This window comes from Lepus europaeus, chromosome 13 (assembly GCF_033115175.1).
Source record: "Lepus europaeus isolate LE1 chromosome 13, mLepTim1.pri, whole genome shotgun sequence".
Taxonomy (NCBI): domain Eukaryota; kingdom Metazoa; phylum Chordata; class Mammalia; order Lagomorpha; family Leporidae; genus Lepus; species Lepus europaeus.
The window spans coordinates 80,192,919-80,212,931 of NC_084839.1; the positions used below are offsets into that span (position 1 = coordinate 80,192,919).

Below are 20,013 nucleotides of genomic sequence, written 5' to 3' on the forward strand. Positions count from 1 at the left end.
CCTGCAAAGGCCTTGAGGATGCAGCCCACAGGGCACGCACATACCGCTCTTTTGTGGTGTGTTTAACTCGCCTGTCCTCTCTTCATGAGTCACCCATAGGAAGATGGAAGACATGCACTGACATTGTGTGACCAGCAATGCTGCGGGGGTGGAGGGCAGAAAGGAAATCAGTCCACAGTAAAGAGGAAAATCGCCAGCAGGGAGTCCATGCTGTGGGTGTGGGTTTGGTTGTTAATAAAGCAAGGCCTGGGGCCGGCGCAGTGGCTCACTTGGTTAATCCTTCACCTGTGGCGCCAGCATCCCCTATGGGCGCCGGGTTCTAGTCCCGGTTGCTTCTCTTCCAGTCCAGCTCTCTGCTGTGGCCCGGGAGTGCAGTGGAGGATGGCCCAGGTGCTTCAGCCCTGCACCCGCATGGAGACCAAGAGGAAGCACCTGGCTCCTGGTTTCAGATCAGCGCAGTGCCAGCCGTAGAGGCCATTTGGGGGGGTGATCCAACGGAAGGAAGACTTTTCTCCCTGTCTCTCTCTCTGTCTGTCTATAACTCTACCTCTCAAATAAATAAATAAAAATCTAAAAAATAAAAAATAAAATAAATAAAGCAAGGCCTGTTGGAGTGACGGGAAGCTACTGGTCTCATATTGCACCCGGCCATTAGTAAACACGCAGATGTACAAGGCACAGCGCAAGACCCACGCAAAAACGAAAGGAAAGCAAGATCCTTGCACTCTAGGAGTTTACATGCTAGTTCAAGAGCCAAAATAAACACACGGGAAATTAAACACAAACATCAGAATTCGACAATCCTGAACCGAATTATTCAACAGCCACCGCGAGGCAGGAAATGAGTGAGTGGCCGGTGGTGCTACAGAAAGCAGATGCTCCAAGTTCAGGACAGAAAGGAATCTTCTGAACCCTGCAGCCTGGGGCAACACTCAGAGACAATAAAAATATAGGGACCAGGGCAGGAACCGAGAATAGAGTCCCTGGCGGCTGGGCGACGTGAGCTGTGCTAGAATCACCCGGAGGGTTGGTCAGACCAGAGCAGCGGTCACTCCTGGAGCCGGAAGTCTGTGACGAGCACCTGATGTCTGCATCACTGACAAGTTCCCAGATGGCTCAGTCATCTTCTGTTGCTGTAACAAAACACCTGAGACCCAGTGATTCATCAAGAATGATGGGCCCAGCAGATAAGACGCCACCTAGGGCGCCAGCACCACATGGGAGTCCTGCCTCTGCTCCTGATTCTAGCTTCCTGCCACTGTTCACCCTGGGGAGGAAAGAAGTAAAGGACTCAAGTAGTTGGGTGCCTGCCACCCACATGGGAACCCCAGACTGAGTTTCTGGATCCTGGCTTTAGCTGGCCAAGCCTGGCTGGTATCTGAAGAGTGAATCAGCAGATGAACTTTCTCTCTCTCTCTCTCTCTCTCTCTCTCGCTCTCGCTCTCGCTCTCTCTCCCCTCTCTCCCTCTCCCTCCCTTCCTCTCTCTCTCCTCCCATTTCTCTCTCTCTCCTCCCATTTCTCTCTCCCCATTCCTCTCCCCCCATTTCTCTCTCCCCCCCCATTCTCTCTCTCTCCTCCCATTCCTCTCTCTCCCCCCCATTCCTCTCTCTCTCCCACCATTCCTCTCTTTCTCTCCCCCCATTCCTCTCTCTCCCCCCATTCCTCTCTCTCTCCCCATTCCTCTCTCCCCCTCCCCATTCCTCTCTCCCCCTCCCCATTCCTCTCTCCCTCCCCATTCTTCTCTCCCCATTCCTCTCTCTCCCCATTCCTCTCTCTCCCCATTCCTCTCTCTCCCCATTCCTCTCTCTCCCCATTCCTCTCTCTCTCTCTCTCCCCATTCCTCTCTCTCTCTCTCTCTCCCTTCCTCTCTCTCCCCATTCCTCTCTCTCTCTCTCTCTCTCTCCCCCTTCTTCCCTCTCTCTTTCTTCCTCCTTCTGTTTTTCTATGTGTGTTTGTGTCAAATAATATTTTTTTAAAAAGAATAGGAGTTGATTTGGCTCGAAGTTCCAGAGTCTGGGAAGCCCAAAAGCCTAGCACAGAACAGCTGGCCATCTGGTGAGGGCCTTGTGCTACATCCTAACTCGACGGAGGGCACCCCATGGTGAGGCAGAGCAAGCTGCCAGCTCAGGGCTCACTTCCGCTTCCGATCAAGCACCCAAAGCAGTCAATCGTGTGGGCCCCACTGTCAAGCCCTCACCCAATCTTAGTTATCTCTCAAAGGCCCACCTCCAGGGGCCAGCACTGTGGCGCAGTGGGTTGATGCCCTGGCCTGAAGCGCCAGCATTCCATATGGGCACCGGTTCTAGTCCCGGCTGCTCCTCTTCCAATCCAGCTCTCTGCTGTGGCCTGGGAAAGCAGTAGAAGATGGCCCAAGTCCTTGGGCCCCTGCACCCGCGTGGGAGACCTGGAAGAAGCGCCTGGCTCCTGGCTTCAGATCTGCACAGCTCCGGTCATTTCGGCTCCTGGGGAGTGAACCAACAGATGGGAGACCTCTCTCTTTCTCTGTGTAACTCTTTCAAATAAATCTTTTAAAAAAAAAAAAAAAAGGCCCACCTCCAAACACTATTAACATGAATCTGGGCGTCAGGTCTCCAACACATGAACTTCAGGGTCTCAGTCGACCACAGCAGCAGGAGGCGCTGACGCTGCCCATCCAGGGACACTCCTTGAGAACCAGCGGCTGGGCCTGAACACTACGCATCAGAAGGCGCACATCAGAGATCTACAAGGCCCACCCAGCTTAGTGCCAAGCCTGGGCTGTACTGCACAGAGGGCTCACTTTTTTCTAGTGGTTAACAACATTTGAAAACCAGGATATACAGGGCTGGCACTGTGGCACAGGGGATTAAGCTGCAGCCTGCAATGCTGGCATCCCATATGGGCACCAGTTCAAATCCTGGCTGCTCCTCTTCCCATCCAGTTCCCTGCTAATGTGCCTGGGAAAGCAGCAGAGGCTGGCCCAAGTATTCGGGCCTCTTCACATACAGGGGAGACCCAGATGAAGCTCCTAGCCCCTGGCCTATCTCAGCCCTGGCTGTTAGAGCTGTTTGGGGAAAGAACAAGCAGATGGAAGATCTCTGTGTCTCTCCTCCCCACTGCCAAGAAGGAAATGAAAATGAAAGGAAGAGAAAAAAATTCATGATTTTCCCAGACTTCTGGCTTCTCTTTGCAAAAATAGGAAAGTCGTGGCAACACTGGGTGCACACGTCCCTGTGGCTAACAGCTGGGTCGCAGAGTGTCCACTGCCCTCTTGAGTCGGCGTACTCACCCCTCAGCCCGTCACTCCCCACACAAGCCAGCTTCATTCGTTCTGCTTCCCTGCCCGCCCCTATGGATTTTTAAGTTTACGATCCAGGGTTCACATCATCATTTCTAATATTCACAAAGGATTCAACAGCCTGGAGAGACCATAATCTTCCAGTAGCCAGTGGCTCAGTATGTGCATTGTTTCTTTTTTTTTTTTTTTTTTAATTTGACAGGTAGAGTTATAGACAGTGAGAGAGAGAAAGAGAAATGTCTTCCTTCCGTTGGTTCATTCCCCAAATGGCCACTATGGATAGCACTGCGCCAACCCGAAGCCAAGAGCCAGGTGCTTCCTCCTGGTCTCCCATGTGGGTGCAGGAGCCCAAGCACCTGGGCCATCCTCCATTGCCTTCCCAGGCCACAGCAGAGAGCTGGACTGGAAGAGGAGCAACCGGGACTAGAACTCAGCGCCCATATGGGACACCGGCGCCGCAGGCGGAGGATCAACCAAGTGAGCCATGGCACCAGCCCTTGTTTCTCTTTTATTCACATCACCAACTACACTACGAGTCATAACCACCAACCCACATCTCGGTTGCAGCCTCAGTTCTTTTCTGTGATAAATTTCCAGGAGTGACACCGCAAAGTCAGTCTGACACAGAGCCCTAAAAAGATTGGAGCTACCACCATAAATTAACAACAGCACACAGTGAGGGGAGCTCAGCTAGCTAATGAAACCCTGTCCTACCTGGAACAGCTGTTCTCGGATCCCTTGCTACATCTCCCAAAGGGAGGGGCTGACAAACACTTGAGGTTCTGGATCCAGGAAGGGAGGTGGGAGCTGCAGGACATGCCTCAGCAGGTATCAGGACCCCTGGCTTGGGTTCAGCCACAAGAGCCCCAGGGCTGACGCTGTGGCGTAGTGGGTAAAGCTGCTGCCTGCAGTGCCAGCATCCCATATGGGCACCGGTTCGAGTCCTAGCTGCTCCACTTCCAATCCAGCTCTCTGCTATGGCCTTGGAAAGCAGTAGAAGATGGCCTAAGTCCTTGGGCCCCTGCACCCGCATGGGAGATCTAGAAGAAGCTCCTGGCTCCTGATCGGCACAGTTCTAGCCATTGTGGCCAATTAGCAAATGGAAGATATCTCTCTCTGCCTCTCCTTCTCTCTCTGTGTAACTATGACTTTCAAATAAATAAATAAATCTTTAAAAAAAAAAAAAAGCCTCAAATGTCTGCAAACACTTTGTAGCTCAGATTCACAAGGCCATCCAGGAGGGCTTTACACTACAACAGCTCAAAAAATCACTTCCGGGCCCGAATTGTGTCATCAGCCATCAGCAGCCCCTTCAGACAACATCCAGTCTAGGCCACTCCAGATGTGGCCACAGCTGCCCGGTCAGAGGCAAGGTAGGGACTCACGGACACCACACACAGCAAGCACAGAGAGAGCATCTCCGGAGCTCTCCTTGGCTCCAGGAGACAGCCAGCAGCAACCCAGCTGCCTACACTGCCTGCCCAGAGCCCCCACAGGAGCAGTGAGCCAGGTTTGCAGCCTGGGTGAGCTGCAGGAAGCAGGCACAGGGCTAGTGAGGTCTGTGGCACCCAGGTTCCACACAGGATGATCCACAGGGCTTGCCGAAGCTGCATCCAGAACCTTGTTCCCTCCTCTCTAGGAGCCCAGTGCTGTGAGTGCCAAGAGGAGGGCTCATGGGGCGAGTAGGAGATAGGACAACACAAGATGTTACGTGTGGGCGGGGACAGAGGAAAGGAACACAGGCCCCTACCCCATGGGGGTGAGCACCAGAACCCCTGGGGATGCCTGAAACTGCAGACCGTACAGACCCTACATACAGCACGTTTTCTCTAGAACCATACACCTATGATAAAAGTTAATGTATAAATAACACATAAGGGATTAATAGAAATAAAATAGAACAATTATATACTGTGATAAAAACTATGGGAATATGATCTTGCTCATGTGTGTTCTCTTACTTACTCTCTCCTCCCTCCTCTCTCAAAATACCAAATTTTCCATTTAATATTTTGGAAGTTTTTTTAGTTTCCTTTTTTTAAATGTTTGCCTATTTATTTGAGAGGCAGAAAGACAGACAGGACTTCCATCCATTGGTTCACTCTCTAAATGGTCACAACAGCAGGGCTGGGCCTGACCAATGTCAGGAGCTAGGAACTCAATGCAAAACCAAGTACTTGAGCCATGACCACTGCCTCCCTGTGTCAGAGCAACGAACTCTGGGCATGGACCCAAATACTTCAATGTGGGACACAGCACCTTTACTGGCTTTTTTTTTTTTTTTTTTTTTTTTTTTTTTTTTTGACAGGCAGAGTTAGAGAGAGAGAGACAGAGAGAGAAAGGTCTTCCTTCTGTTGGTTCACCCCCCAAATGGCCACCGTGGCCAGCACACTGTGCTGATCCAAAGCCAGGAGCCATATGCTTCCTCCTGGTCTCCCATGCAGGTGCAGGGCCCAAGCACTTGGGCTATCCTCCACTGCCTTCCCAGGCCACAGCAGAGAGCCGGAGTGGAAGAGGAGCAACCAGGACAGAACCAGCACCCCAACTGGGACTAGAACCCGGGGTGCCAGCACCGCAGGCAGAGGATTAGCCTAGTGAGCCGCGGCACCAGCCCTTAACTGGATTCTTAACCACTGAACTAAACTGCCCACCCCTATTTAATACTCATGGACCACAACCGACCTCTGATAATGAACCATGGAACAGGAAGCCACAGGTAAGGGAGAGTCCAGTACAGAGAAACACCACAATGTCCATGGTTGTAACAGGACACCACACCACCAGCAACCACATGCTGCCTCCAGGGCACTCCCTGGCTTTGTTCTTGGGTCAGGGAGCGCCCTTCAACCCCCTAAGGCCTTACCCAGATGCTTGGAGGGTCCCAGTTAACAGCTGGGCCCAGTCTTGCCTGTCTCCTTGCCCTTCTCCCGCCCCTCCCCAGCCTGAAGACTGGAAAAGGAGTGGAAAAGCACACACCCTCACTCTCCCACCTTGACAGTCATGCTGGTGGTTATTCCTAAAGACCAGAGGGGTGCTTGGGCTGAACCCCCAAATGGTATAAAGGATGAGCTTGCTGCTAGGGTTTCAAAGGAGCCCTCTGAGATGTACAGTTCGGCACATGCTCACTTGGACTTACCCCTAATGGTAGAGTTAGAAACGTGCCAGGGGATTCCAATTCAATCCCTTCAAGGTGGCATGTACCAGTGCCATCTCACTAGTCCAAGTGATCAGTTTCAGTTCATAACTGATCATAACAATAGGATTAAGTGTCAAAGGGATCACATAAACAAGATTAGTGTCTGCTAATAACTGATAGAATTAAAAAGGAGAGAACAATCTAACATGGGAAGTGGGATACACAGCAGACTCATAGAATGGCAGATGTCCTAAACAGCACTCTGGCCTCAGAATCAGCCCTTAAGGCATTTGGATCTGGCTAAAAAGCCCATGAAAGTTTCTCAGGCATGGAAAGCCAAAACACTGTGGCAAAAAAAAAAAAAAAAACTAAATGAAATATCTCTGTGAGTGGGATCCCAGCGGAAAGAATGGGCCATCAAAGAAGGAGGTACCTTTCTCTGAAGGGAGGAGAGAACTTCCACTTTGACTATGGCCTTGTCTAAATAAGATTGGCATTGGCAAACTCAAGAGGCTTCCATTGCCTTGGCAGCTCATGACAAGAGCCTCGGGTGATTACTGACATCATAAATAAGAGCGTCAATCATTAAATCAACAACGGGAGTCACTATGCACCTACTCCCCATGTAGGATCTCTGTCCTTAATGTGTTGTACTATGCAAATTAATGGTAAAACTACTACTCAAATAGTACTTTATACTTTGTATATCTGGGTGCAGACTGTTGAAATCTTTACTTAGTATATACTAGGTTGATCTTCTGTATATAAGGATAATTGCAGATGAATCTTGGTGAAGAATGGGATGGGAGAGGGAGTGGGGGACAGGCTAGTTGTGGGTGGAAGGGAGGTTATAGGGGGAAAAGCCACTATAATCTCAAAGTTGTACTTTAGAAATTTATATTAAATAAAAGTTGGAAGAAAAAAAAAAGAGCCCTCTACTGCCAGTCTCACTCTCAAGGCAGGAAGCAGGGATATGGGGCAGAAACAAGGCTACAGCTTCCCCTGAGGTACGTCTCTTATGGCCTCAAAGGCAGCCAGGCAGGGTCAGACACCTGCAGCAGGTGTGGTATCCCACCGTTTGAAAGTCTCTGCTCTTTTGAAAGCAGAGGTCCAGAAGGCAGGCAGGATTAATACCTGGCTTTGCCTGTGAAGCCCCAAAATAAGAAACAGTGTCTGGCCCATGCCGAGGACTTGAGAAATGTGTCCCCAGTGAAAGACCAGCCATCAAAGGAGAGACATGAAGCAAATCGCAAGGTGGCCCGTTCCCAACTGGAAACACTGAGCCACCGCCTGCGTCTGGAAGCTCATGAACAGCAGGGCTGGCCACGAGGTACACAGTGGCTTCCATGTTCCAAGACTGGTCAAAAAACTAAGCAATTAAAGAGACAGCCAAAGGGAAGCAATGCTGTAGGCAGCTCCCCTGGGAGAGTTAAGAGCCCTCCCAGACTTCCAATGTATGAAGACAATGGCCCCTGTCAACATCCTGTGGGGGCTTCCATGAAAGCCGAGAGGAGGTATAGACAAGGAATAGAAGTGACAGTCCCCCAGAGTACTTACAGAACCTGCAGCATTTCAGTCCAGTTACCTACAAGAGGAGGAGACGCTATACAGCAATGCTGCAAAAGAACGTCAGACAGTAAAAGAATGGGATCAAAGCCAAATGCTCACCCAAAGACTGGACTTAATGTGAATTTCATATGGCCAGTCGACACCGGTCTTGACACAGCTTGTATGGATTAGAAGGGCCACATTCAACATTTTTAAGTCATTGGCATACCTTCATGTTGTGGTTAGTTTTAGCCAAGGTGCTACAAGTCCACTGATGCTTCCAAGCCCTGCGCACTGAAATCTGTCACATGTCTTACCTGGCTGTGCCTGCTCATACCCATCAATGCCTTGTGAGCACCTCCCATGTGCTGGAACTTTATTGGGAGCTGGGCATACAAGAACCAAGCACGTGGCCTGCCTCAAGCAGCCTGTACCTTCTGGGGCAGAAGTCACCAGGGCTCCATCATAGGGCACTGAGGGGACAGCAGAGGGTCTGCTCTGGGTTTGGGAAATACTCAGAGGAAGTAGTGTACATGCAGAATCGGCCACCAGCCAGAGGAGCCAGCACGGGACTGAGGGAGCCGCATGTGCCTCCACGCAGCTCAGCTGTGTGCCCTGTTTTAGAAACGGGCTCCTTTTCAGGGCATTCGAATATTTTTCCTGGGCCTCTATTTTATACCAGACCTCCCAAGGAAACAGAACGACAGGATCTCCATTTGCAAATCAATACGGAAAATGTGGAAAGATCAACATCACCAGGGTCAATATCAAAAAGGAGACCTCCTGCTTCTACTGGAATTGAAAATCAGACTTCTCCACCTATGGGGGCAGCAGCACTCAGAGACAGAGCTGGCCTCGAAACAGGAGACCTGGGCCCCAGCTGGCCGTGCACTCACTCTCAGGCTGTCCTGCCCTCTGCCTCCAGGGGGGCATCACCAAGAGGAAACTGTCCCCAGCAGCTGTACTCACAGACCCTGCACTCTGGCCACTCAGCCTCTGGGAACCCAAGCAAAGTGTCCTGTAGCATCCCCAGGGTCCTGGACAGGGTGTCTGGCAGGCCACGCCCTCTTCAAGGACTCTGACCCCCTCTGTCTCGGCTTGCCTGCTCAGGCCTCCCACTCCTCTCACGTTTGTCTGACCCTTAAAGCCAGACACAAGAGGGGGGCGTCACTCTCATAACCTGCCCTCCTCCTGCAGGCAGATCGAGTTCCTAGGGGCAGGGGCTGCCTCTGAGCTTTCCAGACAGTCAGCCGAGAGTCCGCTGTTTCTTCTATTCGGTGACCAGGCAAACTCAAGACAAGGAACAGCATCCCCACCTTCCCCAACACCCGGAACGGCGGCTTAAGAAATGCGCTGTGTGCTCCACCAGGTCCAGAAGCACACCCAGCGGCCCAAACCATCGCTCAAGATTTCACTTTGTGCAAAGGAGAGAGAGCTGCGAGGGTCCTCACAGTAAAGACGGCAAGAGCTGGCAGGGACCAGCACTGCTGGAGAGTACAGTAGAGAAAGGACAGCCAGGAGGGTAAATATGAAATATGTTAGTGCCATCTATTGGCAACAGTAAACAATAACAAAGAAACGGTTCTCTGCACAACAATTCAAGTAGTAACATTAAAGCATGGACTAAAGAGCATTTGGGGAGTCACAAAGGACTTTGACGCGCTCCTGGCTGCCTCTCGGGATGCTGGAAGCCCAAGGGCACAGGCCTTGCATAGGAAGAGCAGAGGCAACTCAGAACAGCCAGCTGCACGCATGTTAGTTCTGGAAACCCTAACTCAGAGGCCCAACCTACACGCGGCTGGGTCCAAGGGGCAGATTCCTATGCCTAGTGCTAAGGAGACTAGGGCTATCCCCGATTCCACTTCACCCCACTGTCACTCCTGAGCCATCTTGGGGAAGCACTTAGGAGAGTCTCACGGCCAGATAGACATTCCAGCTCCTTGGAAGAGATCGTCATAGCAACGGCCCAGGTCTAGAACCTGTACACAGATGACAGGAAGAGTATGATCATGGGGATGGGGTTTAGGAAGACTGTTTCTCTAGGGGAACCTGGGTCTAATGGGAACGCACCCGGGCAGAGAGGAAAAGATGACCGCACAGGTGAACCCATGTGTTCGCTGGGCCAGCAGCTCCCAGCTCAACTGCTTCTTCCTGTAGGGAATGGCATCGCAGCGGGCACACACAAACTTTGCGTGACAGAGAATAGGTGTCATAACCTCACTCCATTCTGCAGAGCAAAGATGGTCTCTTCCCTGAGACAGCAAGAGCAAATCCAGGTGCCCACGCCAGGCATGGGTACCTGTTGCCAAATTTCAGTTTGATTCAGGGATCTGATCTGCACTACAAACCAAGAGCCTGAAGACCTACAGGAGCCGGCACTCAATAGGCTAATTCTCTGCCTGCAGCGCCGGCACACCGGGTTCTAGTCCCAGTTGGGGTGCCGGATTCTGTCCCAGTTGCCCCTCTTCCAGGCCAGCTCTCTGCTATGGCCTGGGAGTGCAGTGGAGGATGGCTCAATTCCTTGGGCCCTGCACCTGCATGGGAGACCAAGAGAAGCACCTGGCTCCTGGCTTCGGATCAGCGTGATGCGCTGGCTGCAGTGGCCATTGGAGGGTGAACCAACGGCAAAAAGGAAGACCTCTCTCACTATCCACTCTGTCAAAAAAAAAAAAAAAGACCTACAGGAGCCAAACAGAAGGCTAGAAGGAGTCCATAGAGCTAGGAGAAGGCATCAGGGAGGAGCGGGGAGTGTGGCCAGCTGCAGCGACAGCACTGGCCCCACCTAAAGGCAGTGATTACAACCAGCACAGCCACCTGCCGCCTTGTGGGATGACTGCTCCAGGGTCCCAGGTCCTCTGGAGGGTCAAGAGAAGCCAGGCTTTTTTCCACATATTACTTCTTGAGTTTTAAATATTAACAACGGAGTCATCAAAAGGAAGACATTGGAGACTAAAAGCTGTCAAACTCCAAATGGTCATCAGACAAGGCTTCCAGCCCATTCCACTGGATGACCTGAGCAGCCCTCTGGACCGAACAGGACAGTCTTTTCAAGGCCACTGTTGCACACCATAGGACAGAGAGCAAGAGGAAATACCCAAATCCCCCTCAATGCCCACATGCCAGCTTTGAAGAAGTTACAAAAAACAGAACTCCACCCATAATCCCAAAGAAGAATTTTGGTTATTGCCTCTTGAGGGAGGAAAGTTAGGTAGGAAGTCAGTTATGAGCTTATGTGTGTGTGACATAAAGGCCTGAAGAGAAGACATCTATGTCCAGCATATGCATCTGCATCTCAAAGTCATCCTAACAATGTTTCAGGGACAGCCCAGTATTTGCATCCTGCCCTGCCCCCTTCTACCTGATAACCTGCCAGGTGGAGGTCCCTGCCCCTTCTGCCTGACGAATCTTCACAATCTCCCAGATGCAGCCCAGTGTCTGCATTCCAAACACCCTGCTCCGGATCCCCATTCTCCAGGGGGTCTTGCTCACCCTTCCTCTAAACTCAGGATAGTGCCAGCTAACCTTCCTCCTGTCTGATACCTTCAGGGGAAAACTCAGAAGTTTTTCTACTTACATCCAAAAAGCCCTTTGTTCCAAGAGGAGCAGAGGTAGGGAAGCAAGACCCATCTCCTTAAAAACCCCCAACCTCAACCAGACTGCGTGCTCAGCCCTCTGCCTCTCTGCTGAGCCGCCCGCCTGGCCTGCCCAGGTGTACTCTCTACTCAACCATGTAACCTCACTCCTTCCCCCCCCTCCAAGTCCGAGCGACTAGGCACTCTCTTAGGCTCTGTCTGGAGAGGTGCCCATCTGTCCTTACGGATGTCCCTTCCCTACTAAACCTTGCTATTTTACCTCCCACTAAAAACACACACACACACACACACACAATGGAGTCATCAAAAGGAAGAATACTGCACTAACTACATCAGAGCTGTGGGCTGGATTCAGCCCCTAGGTTCTCATTTGCAACTTCTGCACTTCCACTTCTATGCTTCTGTGCTCTTTTCCTTTAGCTTCTTATATGAGAAAAATCTTCCTCTCTAGATAATAAAAATGGAAAACTTTTTTTTTTGCCCTATGCCAGATCAAGAAGAATGCCCACGCTGGAAGTTAAGTATAAAATTACTGGTGAGGATGGATCAGAATACACCCTGCATGTTGCCTCCCTTCAAAGTCACAAACTGGTATTATGGCTTGGATGTGGTTTGAGTGTTCCCCAAAGCTTCAATGTTTCATTGAATCCCCATCTGATGATGGTGTTTACAGGGGGGGCCTTGAGAAGCGATCAGGATTAGATAAGATCATTGAGGTGGAGTCCCCATATTGCCCCCTTGAAGCTTTAAACACACACACACAGAGTCTATTGCCATGGGATGCTCTGAGCCACCTCAGGACTCTGCCAGCAAGAAGCCCATCTACATGAGGCTTCTAGACCCATGAGCCTACTAAATCTCTTTTCTTTATAAAGCAGCCTACCTCAGGGCTCACACTGTAGTTTTAAAAAGAGACTAATACAATGATAAGTGGCAGTTCAGGAATCCTAACCCCAGTGCACCTGACTCCAAGTCCGGTGCTTTTTTCTACAGCCAGCACAGTGTTTCTCAGGCCACATCGCCCAGTCTCAGTTGTGCTTCCACCTCGAGCTGCCCCACGCTAGAAATCCAGGGGGTGAGAGAGGAGCCCTGGCAGGAAGACCCACAGGGCCCCTCTGAGCAGGCTTCCCAAGTGTCAAAGGCAAGGCACAGGCTCTCCTGGCTCCTCTGCTCCCTGACTACCTGCTGCTGCAGGTTGGGGAAGCAGGCTCAGGAATCACCTCCTGTCTCCCTGTATGGTCAAACACCTGCTGGCTTCCTTCAGAGCTAGACACACCAAGAAGAACCATCCACTCTCAACGGGGCGAGAAAGGGGCCGTAGTAAATGAGCTGGGGTTTGTCTTCTTCAGACAGGCACAAATGATCACCTTGTAGTCTGGAGTTACTGAGAAGGGAGATTCTAATGACTACAACCCCAACACCTGATGAAATGCTACAATTCTACACAGTCAAGAAAATGAGCAATGGACAACTACTCAGAGCCACGTGAGTGCATCACAAAGGTAATGCTGAGAGAAGCCAAGCACTGAAAGCGAACACAGGTTAATTCCACTTACGTGAAGTTCTACAGCAGTCAAACTCACTTACACCCAAGGATGTCAGGTGGTGTTCTCCTTGGGGGACAAGGGACCTGCTGTTCTATTTCCTTCCCTGGGTACCATGGCTCTGCTTGTAAAATCCATCAAATGCACTTTGCTGCATAGTTATGCCACAATCCAAACTTCACGCTCACTTTCTGGGGTGATGGAAATACTTACTCTCTTGACCTGGGTGGCCGTTCATGGGAATGTGCATTGTTAGAAGCCACTGAGCTATCTACTTGGGTTGTAACGAGTTTATTGCTTATTTCTAGAAATTAAACATGGAGAAGTCACTTTTTCAAAAGAGTCTCATGGTGCAGGTATTTAACCTACTAGTTAGATGCCACAGTGGAGTGAGTGCCCGAGTTAAAGTTCCAGCTTCCTGCTAATGCAGACTCTGGGAGGCAGCAGTGATGGCTCAAGTAATCGAGTCCCTGCCACACACATGGGAGACCTGAATGGAGTTCCCAGCTTCTGGCTTCAGCCTAGCACAGGCCTGGACTCTGCAGGCACCTGGGGAGTGAACCAGTAGATGGGAGTGCATCACATTCTGTCTCTCTGTCCTGGCGCTGTGGTGCAGCAGGTTAACGCCCTGGCCTAAAATGGCAGCATCCCATATGGGCGCAAGTTCAAGACCCAGCTGTTCCACTTCCAATCCAACTCTCTGCTGGCTCAGGAAAGCAGAAGATGGCCCAAGTCCTTGAGCCCCTGCAGCCACATCAGAGACCCAGAAGAAGCTCCTGGCTCCTGGCTTCTGGTCAATGCTGCTCTGGTCATTGAGGCCAATTGGGGAGTGAACCATCGGATGGAATAGCTCCCTTCCTCTCTCCCTCTCTCCCTCCTTCCCTCCCTCCCTCTGTGTGTGTGTGTGTGTGTGTAACTCTGACTTTCAAATAAATAAATAAATCTTTTAAAAAAATTTTCCTCTGAAGTCTCAGGAATAAGCCATTTAATGTTTTCCTAAGTTTAAACAATGCTAGCCCCACTAGCTTAGCATTAAGATCTGTAAGGAATTTCGTTCATCCATCTAAACATGAGCCATAAGAATGTCACGAACTCAACGTGACACTATAACTGGAGTGCTCTGCAGTGTCTTAAATGCATCAAGACCCAGTGCAACACTTTTCTTCAAAGGAAGCTTCAAAAGAACATTAGCTTGCTCGAGCTAATGTTTTATTCTAAGCCTTTTTCTCTAATTGGAAATATGAAAGGTTTCAGCTCACGAATGTTCACAAATTTCAGACTTACGAGGTCAAAAAAATCAATGAGCCTTCAAAGCACCTTTCTTTATCAAAACATTGGGTTAAATGCAGACAATAAAAAAGTAAGCATATTGGCTGTTTGGGCTTCCATAATAACACAAGAAACTTCCCCCAGGAGATCAACAAAATTAGTGATCTCTCATCTTCTCTATACAAGTCTCAATGTGCCAAGCATATTCTAGCATCTGAGTATTACTAATGTTAGTAACACCAGCATTAGTTATACCAGTGAAATCCCTAAACATTTCATTATCAACTCAGGCACATAATTTTAAGGATGTTGGATGTCCTTATGCCCTTTAAATAACATTTCAAGATCTTCCAAGCCTGAGATGGTTGGTTAACAGGAAATGAACCCCAAATTCTGCAGATTGACTTCCCAAGGCCACCCATGGACAATTTTTACAAAATAAGAAACTTATTTCATATTGCAGAACTCCTATTGGCCCCCAAAGGTATCTGATACACTTTAGAACAAGCACAGCTTCCATCAAGACGATTAGATGATGGCACTTTAATGAAGTATTGCTTTTCTTATGAGAAGTGAAGAACTCTTGAATAGCAGCCGAAATTCCAGTGGTCCCGAGATAGAATCTATAAACCTTGGGAGGAAGAGTGCCGGCATCCCACACGAGTGCCGGTTCAAGTGCTGGCTGCTTCTGACCCAACTCTCTGCTATGGCCTGGGAAAGCAGCACAGGATGGCCCAACTCCTTGGGCCCCTGCACTCTCATGGGAGACCCACAGAAAGCTCCTGGCTTTGGATGGACCCAGCTCCAGCCATTTGGGGAGCAAACCAGCAGATGGAAGAGCTCTCTCTCTGCCTCTGCCTCTGCCTCTCTGTAACTCTGCCTCTCAAGTAAATAAGTCTTTAAAAATTCACCTATTAAAAAAAATAAGAAAGGAAGAAACTGTCCAGTGCAGCAGCATCCTGAGGAGGTTCAACAATGATCCCAACTGGACTGCAGTTCCTAGAAACAGCCATGGCCAGTACCACTTTCAAACCAGGTCAGCCCTGCAACCACCAAGTTGGAACCAACATACCCGCAGCCTTTCAAAGAAGCTCCTTAACGAATGATCTGAATTCAAATGCATTACAAAAGCAGGCAATATTTGTTGGAATGGCCCAAAAATAAATAAATAAATAAAGGACAAGTTTTCTGTCTCAACAATACTAAGTGGAAACAGACAAATCAAATAGCATTCTTAAGCAAGAACAATTTTCAGATAAGCTGTGCCCCTGGCCCAGAAGCAGAATTGGCTGGAACTCAATGGATTCAGCAACACAAGCTGAATGTCTCCAAGTCCTTCGTGCGATTAGTCTCACCTGGGAGAAGTTGAGCCCGTTCAACGGATGGCACTGCTCCTCCACCTTTTCCACGGCCCCAGTCTGTTTCCTCAGCCGCTCGGCCTCCTGGGCAAGGAACAGGTCTAAGACGGGCACCCCGCGGGACTTGATGTCCACTTCGGTCAGGGAGTTGACCATGAGCATCACCCAGATGGGCCTCTTGCGCTCCCAGTTGCCCGCGATGGCATTGAAGAGGTAGTCGGCATAGAGCCCCTTGCCCCGCTGGTCCGGGGTCATCCAGGAGGGCATCATGAGCTTGACGTACTCCAGGTGGCGCTTGAGGCGGCAGTATATGTCCCTGGGGAGCACGTCCTGGAGGTTCTCACCCTGCGGCAGCATCTGGCAGCTGGTGAGGGCCGAGATGGTGTAGGGGTCTGTGAGGTCCAACTCGAAGTAGACGATGCTGCTGTGCTGGAACGCCTCCTTGGAGTTGTCAGGGATGAAGTCCCAGACCCGGGTGTATGGGACGTGGATCGTGCCAAAGAAGTAGGACGGCGGGTCTCGCTTTATGGTCCATAAGAAGGAATTCAAATCGCTTTGCTAAAAAGAAAAAAAGACGACATCAAGGTATGAGGGTGCTGGGGCAACTGGGAGGTGGGAAGGGGTGCAGGTACCAAGAACCAGAAAGGAGAAAAGTGAATCAGAGAGAGAAGTTGGATTACCGGAGAAAAACAATCAAAGTAGGATTTGGACTTTTTTAAATTTTCTTACTCAGCAGGCAGACAGACTCAGCTCTCACGTGTTGATTCATTCCCCTCAAACACCCACAACAGCTGGGGCTGGGCCCAGAACTCCAGCCAAGAACTCAATCCAAGTCTCTCACTTGGGCGGCAGGGACTCAACTACTTGAGCCACCACCTGTCACCTCCCAGGGCTGCATTAGCAGGACGCTGGAATCAGGAGCCACAGGAGTCAAACCCAGGTACTCTGATACGGGGTACAGGCATCTTAAGCTTAGGTCAAATGCCTGCCCCAGATTGAGACTCTTGAGCCCAGGTAGATTCACCTGCCAGGAGCAGGATTCCTCGACACAGTCTGAAATTCAGCATCCTTTTACCCCTTTTCCATCAAAATGCTGATCCTAGAGAGAAAGCAATCACCAGGCCTGGGTCTACCCTAGGCCTGCCCTACGAGCTGGACTCCAAGGACACCCGTGGTGAGAGACACCCGAGGAGCCCGCCGTTCTCTCCCAGGCACCCCGGCTTCCTCAGCTCTCAAATCCAGTGCTACCAAGGGCAGAAGCTGTCAGCGCCACCACCCACTACAATCACTTACAAGGCTTGTAGAAGTCCAACCCCTGGACCCCACTCCAGGCCAATCACTCTGGGTCTCTGGGGGTGGGATTCCACGTGATATTTTTTAAGCTCCCGTGGTGAACCTAATGTGCAACCAAGGCTGAAACCACAGTCCCATGAGTCCTGATTCATAGCTTGGGTTGTCCTACTGCATTTCATTTTCACTATACTTTCTGGTTCAACAGCAGAGATCTAGGTGGGATTCTGGGCGGTGCTGTTTGTCTGAGGCCCTTTCGCTCCTGTGTCTGTCTCAACAGCAGACATTCACGAAGTGTCCACTTACTCAGAGGCATTGTATAAAGCGCACAAGACAGCCCCCAAGGAGTTCAAGTGTAACGTTCAGACACACATGTGGGGTGAACTACTATCAAGCAACCCAGAAACATGAAAATCCATTTTCAAATGAAACATTACCCAGAACTGCAAAATAGGTAGATGAGGATGGAGCTGAAGCTGTCCCCCACCCCCTAGCCCTCTGCGACAGAAACACCGCTCAGCCAAGACGACACGCTCTGACGCCAGCAGAAGCGGTCAGTCACCACGTGGGCTGCAGAGGAAGTCACAGCGGGGGGAGAGCAGCAGCACACAGGCCTACAGTCCTCCACAAGGGATCCTGGCTAAGAAGCCAAGGCCACTGGGGCTGGGGCTGTGGTGCAGCAGGTTAAGCCACTGCCTACAATGCTGGCATCCCATATGGGCACCGGTTCGAGTCCCAGCTGCTTCACCTCCAAATCCAGCTCCCTGTTAATGTGCCTGGGAAAGCAGCAGAGGATGCCCCAAGTGCTTGGGCCCCTGAACCTTCGTGGGGGACGTGGATGAAACTCCTGGCTCCAGCCTGGCCCACCCCTGGCTGTTGGGGTCATTTTGGGAGTGAACCAGCAGATGGAAGAGATATCTTGATCTCTCTTGCTTGCTCGCTCTCGTTCTTTCTCCCTCTGCAACTCTGCCTTTCAAATATTAAAAATAAAAATATTAAAAAAAAAAAACCAGCAGCAGCCCAAGCCAGAGGCCAATGTTGTACACAAGGGTTAAGACGCTGCTTGGGATACCTTCACCGCACACTGGAGTGCCTACGTTCAAGGCCCAGCCCCTCGGCTTCCAATCCAGATTCCTGCTAATGCAGATGACCGCTCAAGCACTTGGGTCCCCACCACCTGTGTGAGACCAAATTCAGTTCCAGGCTCTTGGCTTCAATGAGGCTCAGCCCTGGTGGCTATAGACAGAGGCAATCAGCAAATGAAAAGTCGGTCTCTGCCTTTTAAATGAAAAGAAATTCTTTAAAAAGCAATAAGCAGCAGCTCAAGCCCAAGCTGGCCACTTAGAAACAGAAGTCTGGAGCTCTAGAACCTTTTTTCACTAAAAATCCTGGCTTTAAATAAAATTGTCCAAATGTGACCACTATTTTCTTAAAATTTGTGCACACCAAAGGGACTACACATAACTAGCCCCCAGCCTGCAATCTTGCTTCTTAACGCATTTAAATTACAGTTCTGCTCACCTAGCCCACTTTTCAAGAACACACTGATTGGGCAAAATGAGCCTAAACTCTCCTCCTGTGTCAGCTACTTCTCTCCGCTGCACCTCTATCCCCTCCTCTGTAAAAGCCAGCTAACAACCCCAGCTTAAGGTTATGATAACAAATTGGGTAACTGTTAAATAAACAATAGGATGATTTAATTTTGTGCAGCTCTCGGTTGTTGAAGTATGAAGGGATGAATCAGCGGGCCAGCACTATGGCATAGCAGGTAGAGATGAGTCATCTCCAGCCCCCAGGCATTTTCTAAAGGACTAGGCCCTTGGGATTCTTTAAATACTTCAAACAGCCAAATGGAAACTGTACATCTACCAAGAAATGTCTGCCAAGGAGAATTAAGAACTCAAATGTCTGAGCAGGTGTTTAGCCTAGCAATTAAGACACCAGTGTGATGCCCTTGGCCCACATCAGAATGCCTGAGTTGGACTCCCAGCTCCGGCTTCTGACTCCAGTTCCTTCTAATGCAAACCCTGGGAGGCAGCAGTGAAGGCTCAGGTAGCTGGTTTCTCGTCACCCACTGGAAAATCTACACCGAGCGCCAGCTTCCACTCCTACCTAGCCCCTGCCACTGCGGGCATCTGGAGAGTGATCCAGATGTAAGTTTCTCTCCCTCTCCCCCTCTCTCCCCCCTCCCTCTTTCTCCCTCTCTCCTCTCCCCCTCTACCCTTCTATCCCCCTCCCCTTCTCTCCCTCTCCTTGTCAAATTTTTAAAAACAGAAGATCCAATGTCTCATAGTTAGAATTAAATCTGGCAGAAAACACTGGTTGAATAGACCCTAATAAAAAACTGAAATCGACAGCTACAGCTTCATTTAAAATGGGTAACAAAACAATTATTACCCACAAATCCAACTCGTTTGCTAGAGGCTGCCTTCAAAGCATAATTTTAGTTCGACTTGATTCATTTTCCAGGAAAGGGCTGTCAAAGAGGCTGAGCCTCTCAATCTCTTACGCTCTCTTTCTCCCTCTTTCCTCCTTCGCCCCTTCCCTCCGGTCTGTCGGGTTTCCCCCCAGTAAACCCTTTCCCTTACTCTGGTGCGTGGTGTGTTTTGGGGTGGCCTTACATTGGTGCCATGACCCGGATCCAGGCTCCCCCAGTGATTTTGCTCTCCTTTAGGGATCTCTGGGCTACCTGGGGGTCCGGGATTTCTGCCAGTCACAAAAGACACCCCTGGAACTCCTTCCACATCACCTAACGCTTCGTGATCTCCATCCACACACCGGCCTTCCACATTCTGAGTGTTTACAGGGGGTGATAATGGAATGAACCAAGGCCCTCTCCAACCAGGCGGTCAACCAAATGCTGCTACCGGGATAGACTCAGCTGCCCACCCGGGAGACAGTGGCTTGAGGCATCACCCCACACCAGCAGGAAGTAGCTCTAAAGACAGATCATCATCCCTGTACCCCTCCTGACTTTTGGGGCTAATGTAATCCCAT

The 20,013-nt window shown here is 50.3% G+C and overlaps 1 protein-coding gene across 1 annotated transcript in view; it reads right to left on the bottom strand.

Annotated features, from left to right (window-relative positions):
* TRABD2A (TraB domain containing 2A) overlaps positions 1-20,013 on the bottom strand; it is an 84,634-nt gene that overhangs the window by 56,920 nt on the left and 7,701 nt on the right. Inside the window, exon 2 of the mRNA XM_062208726.1 lies at positions 15,724-16,284. Coding sequence (XP_062064710.1) covers positions 15,724-16,284 — 561 coding nt within the window. The remainder of the gene's footprint in view (positions 1-15,723; positions 16,285-20,013) is intronic.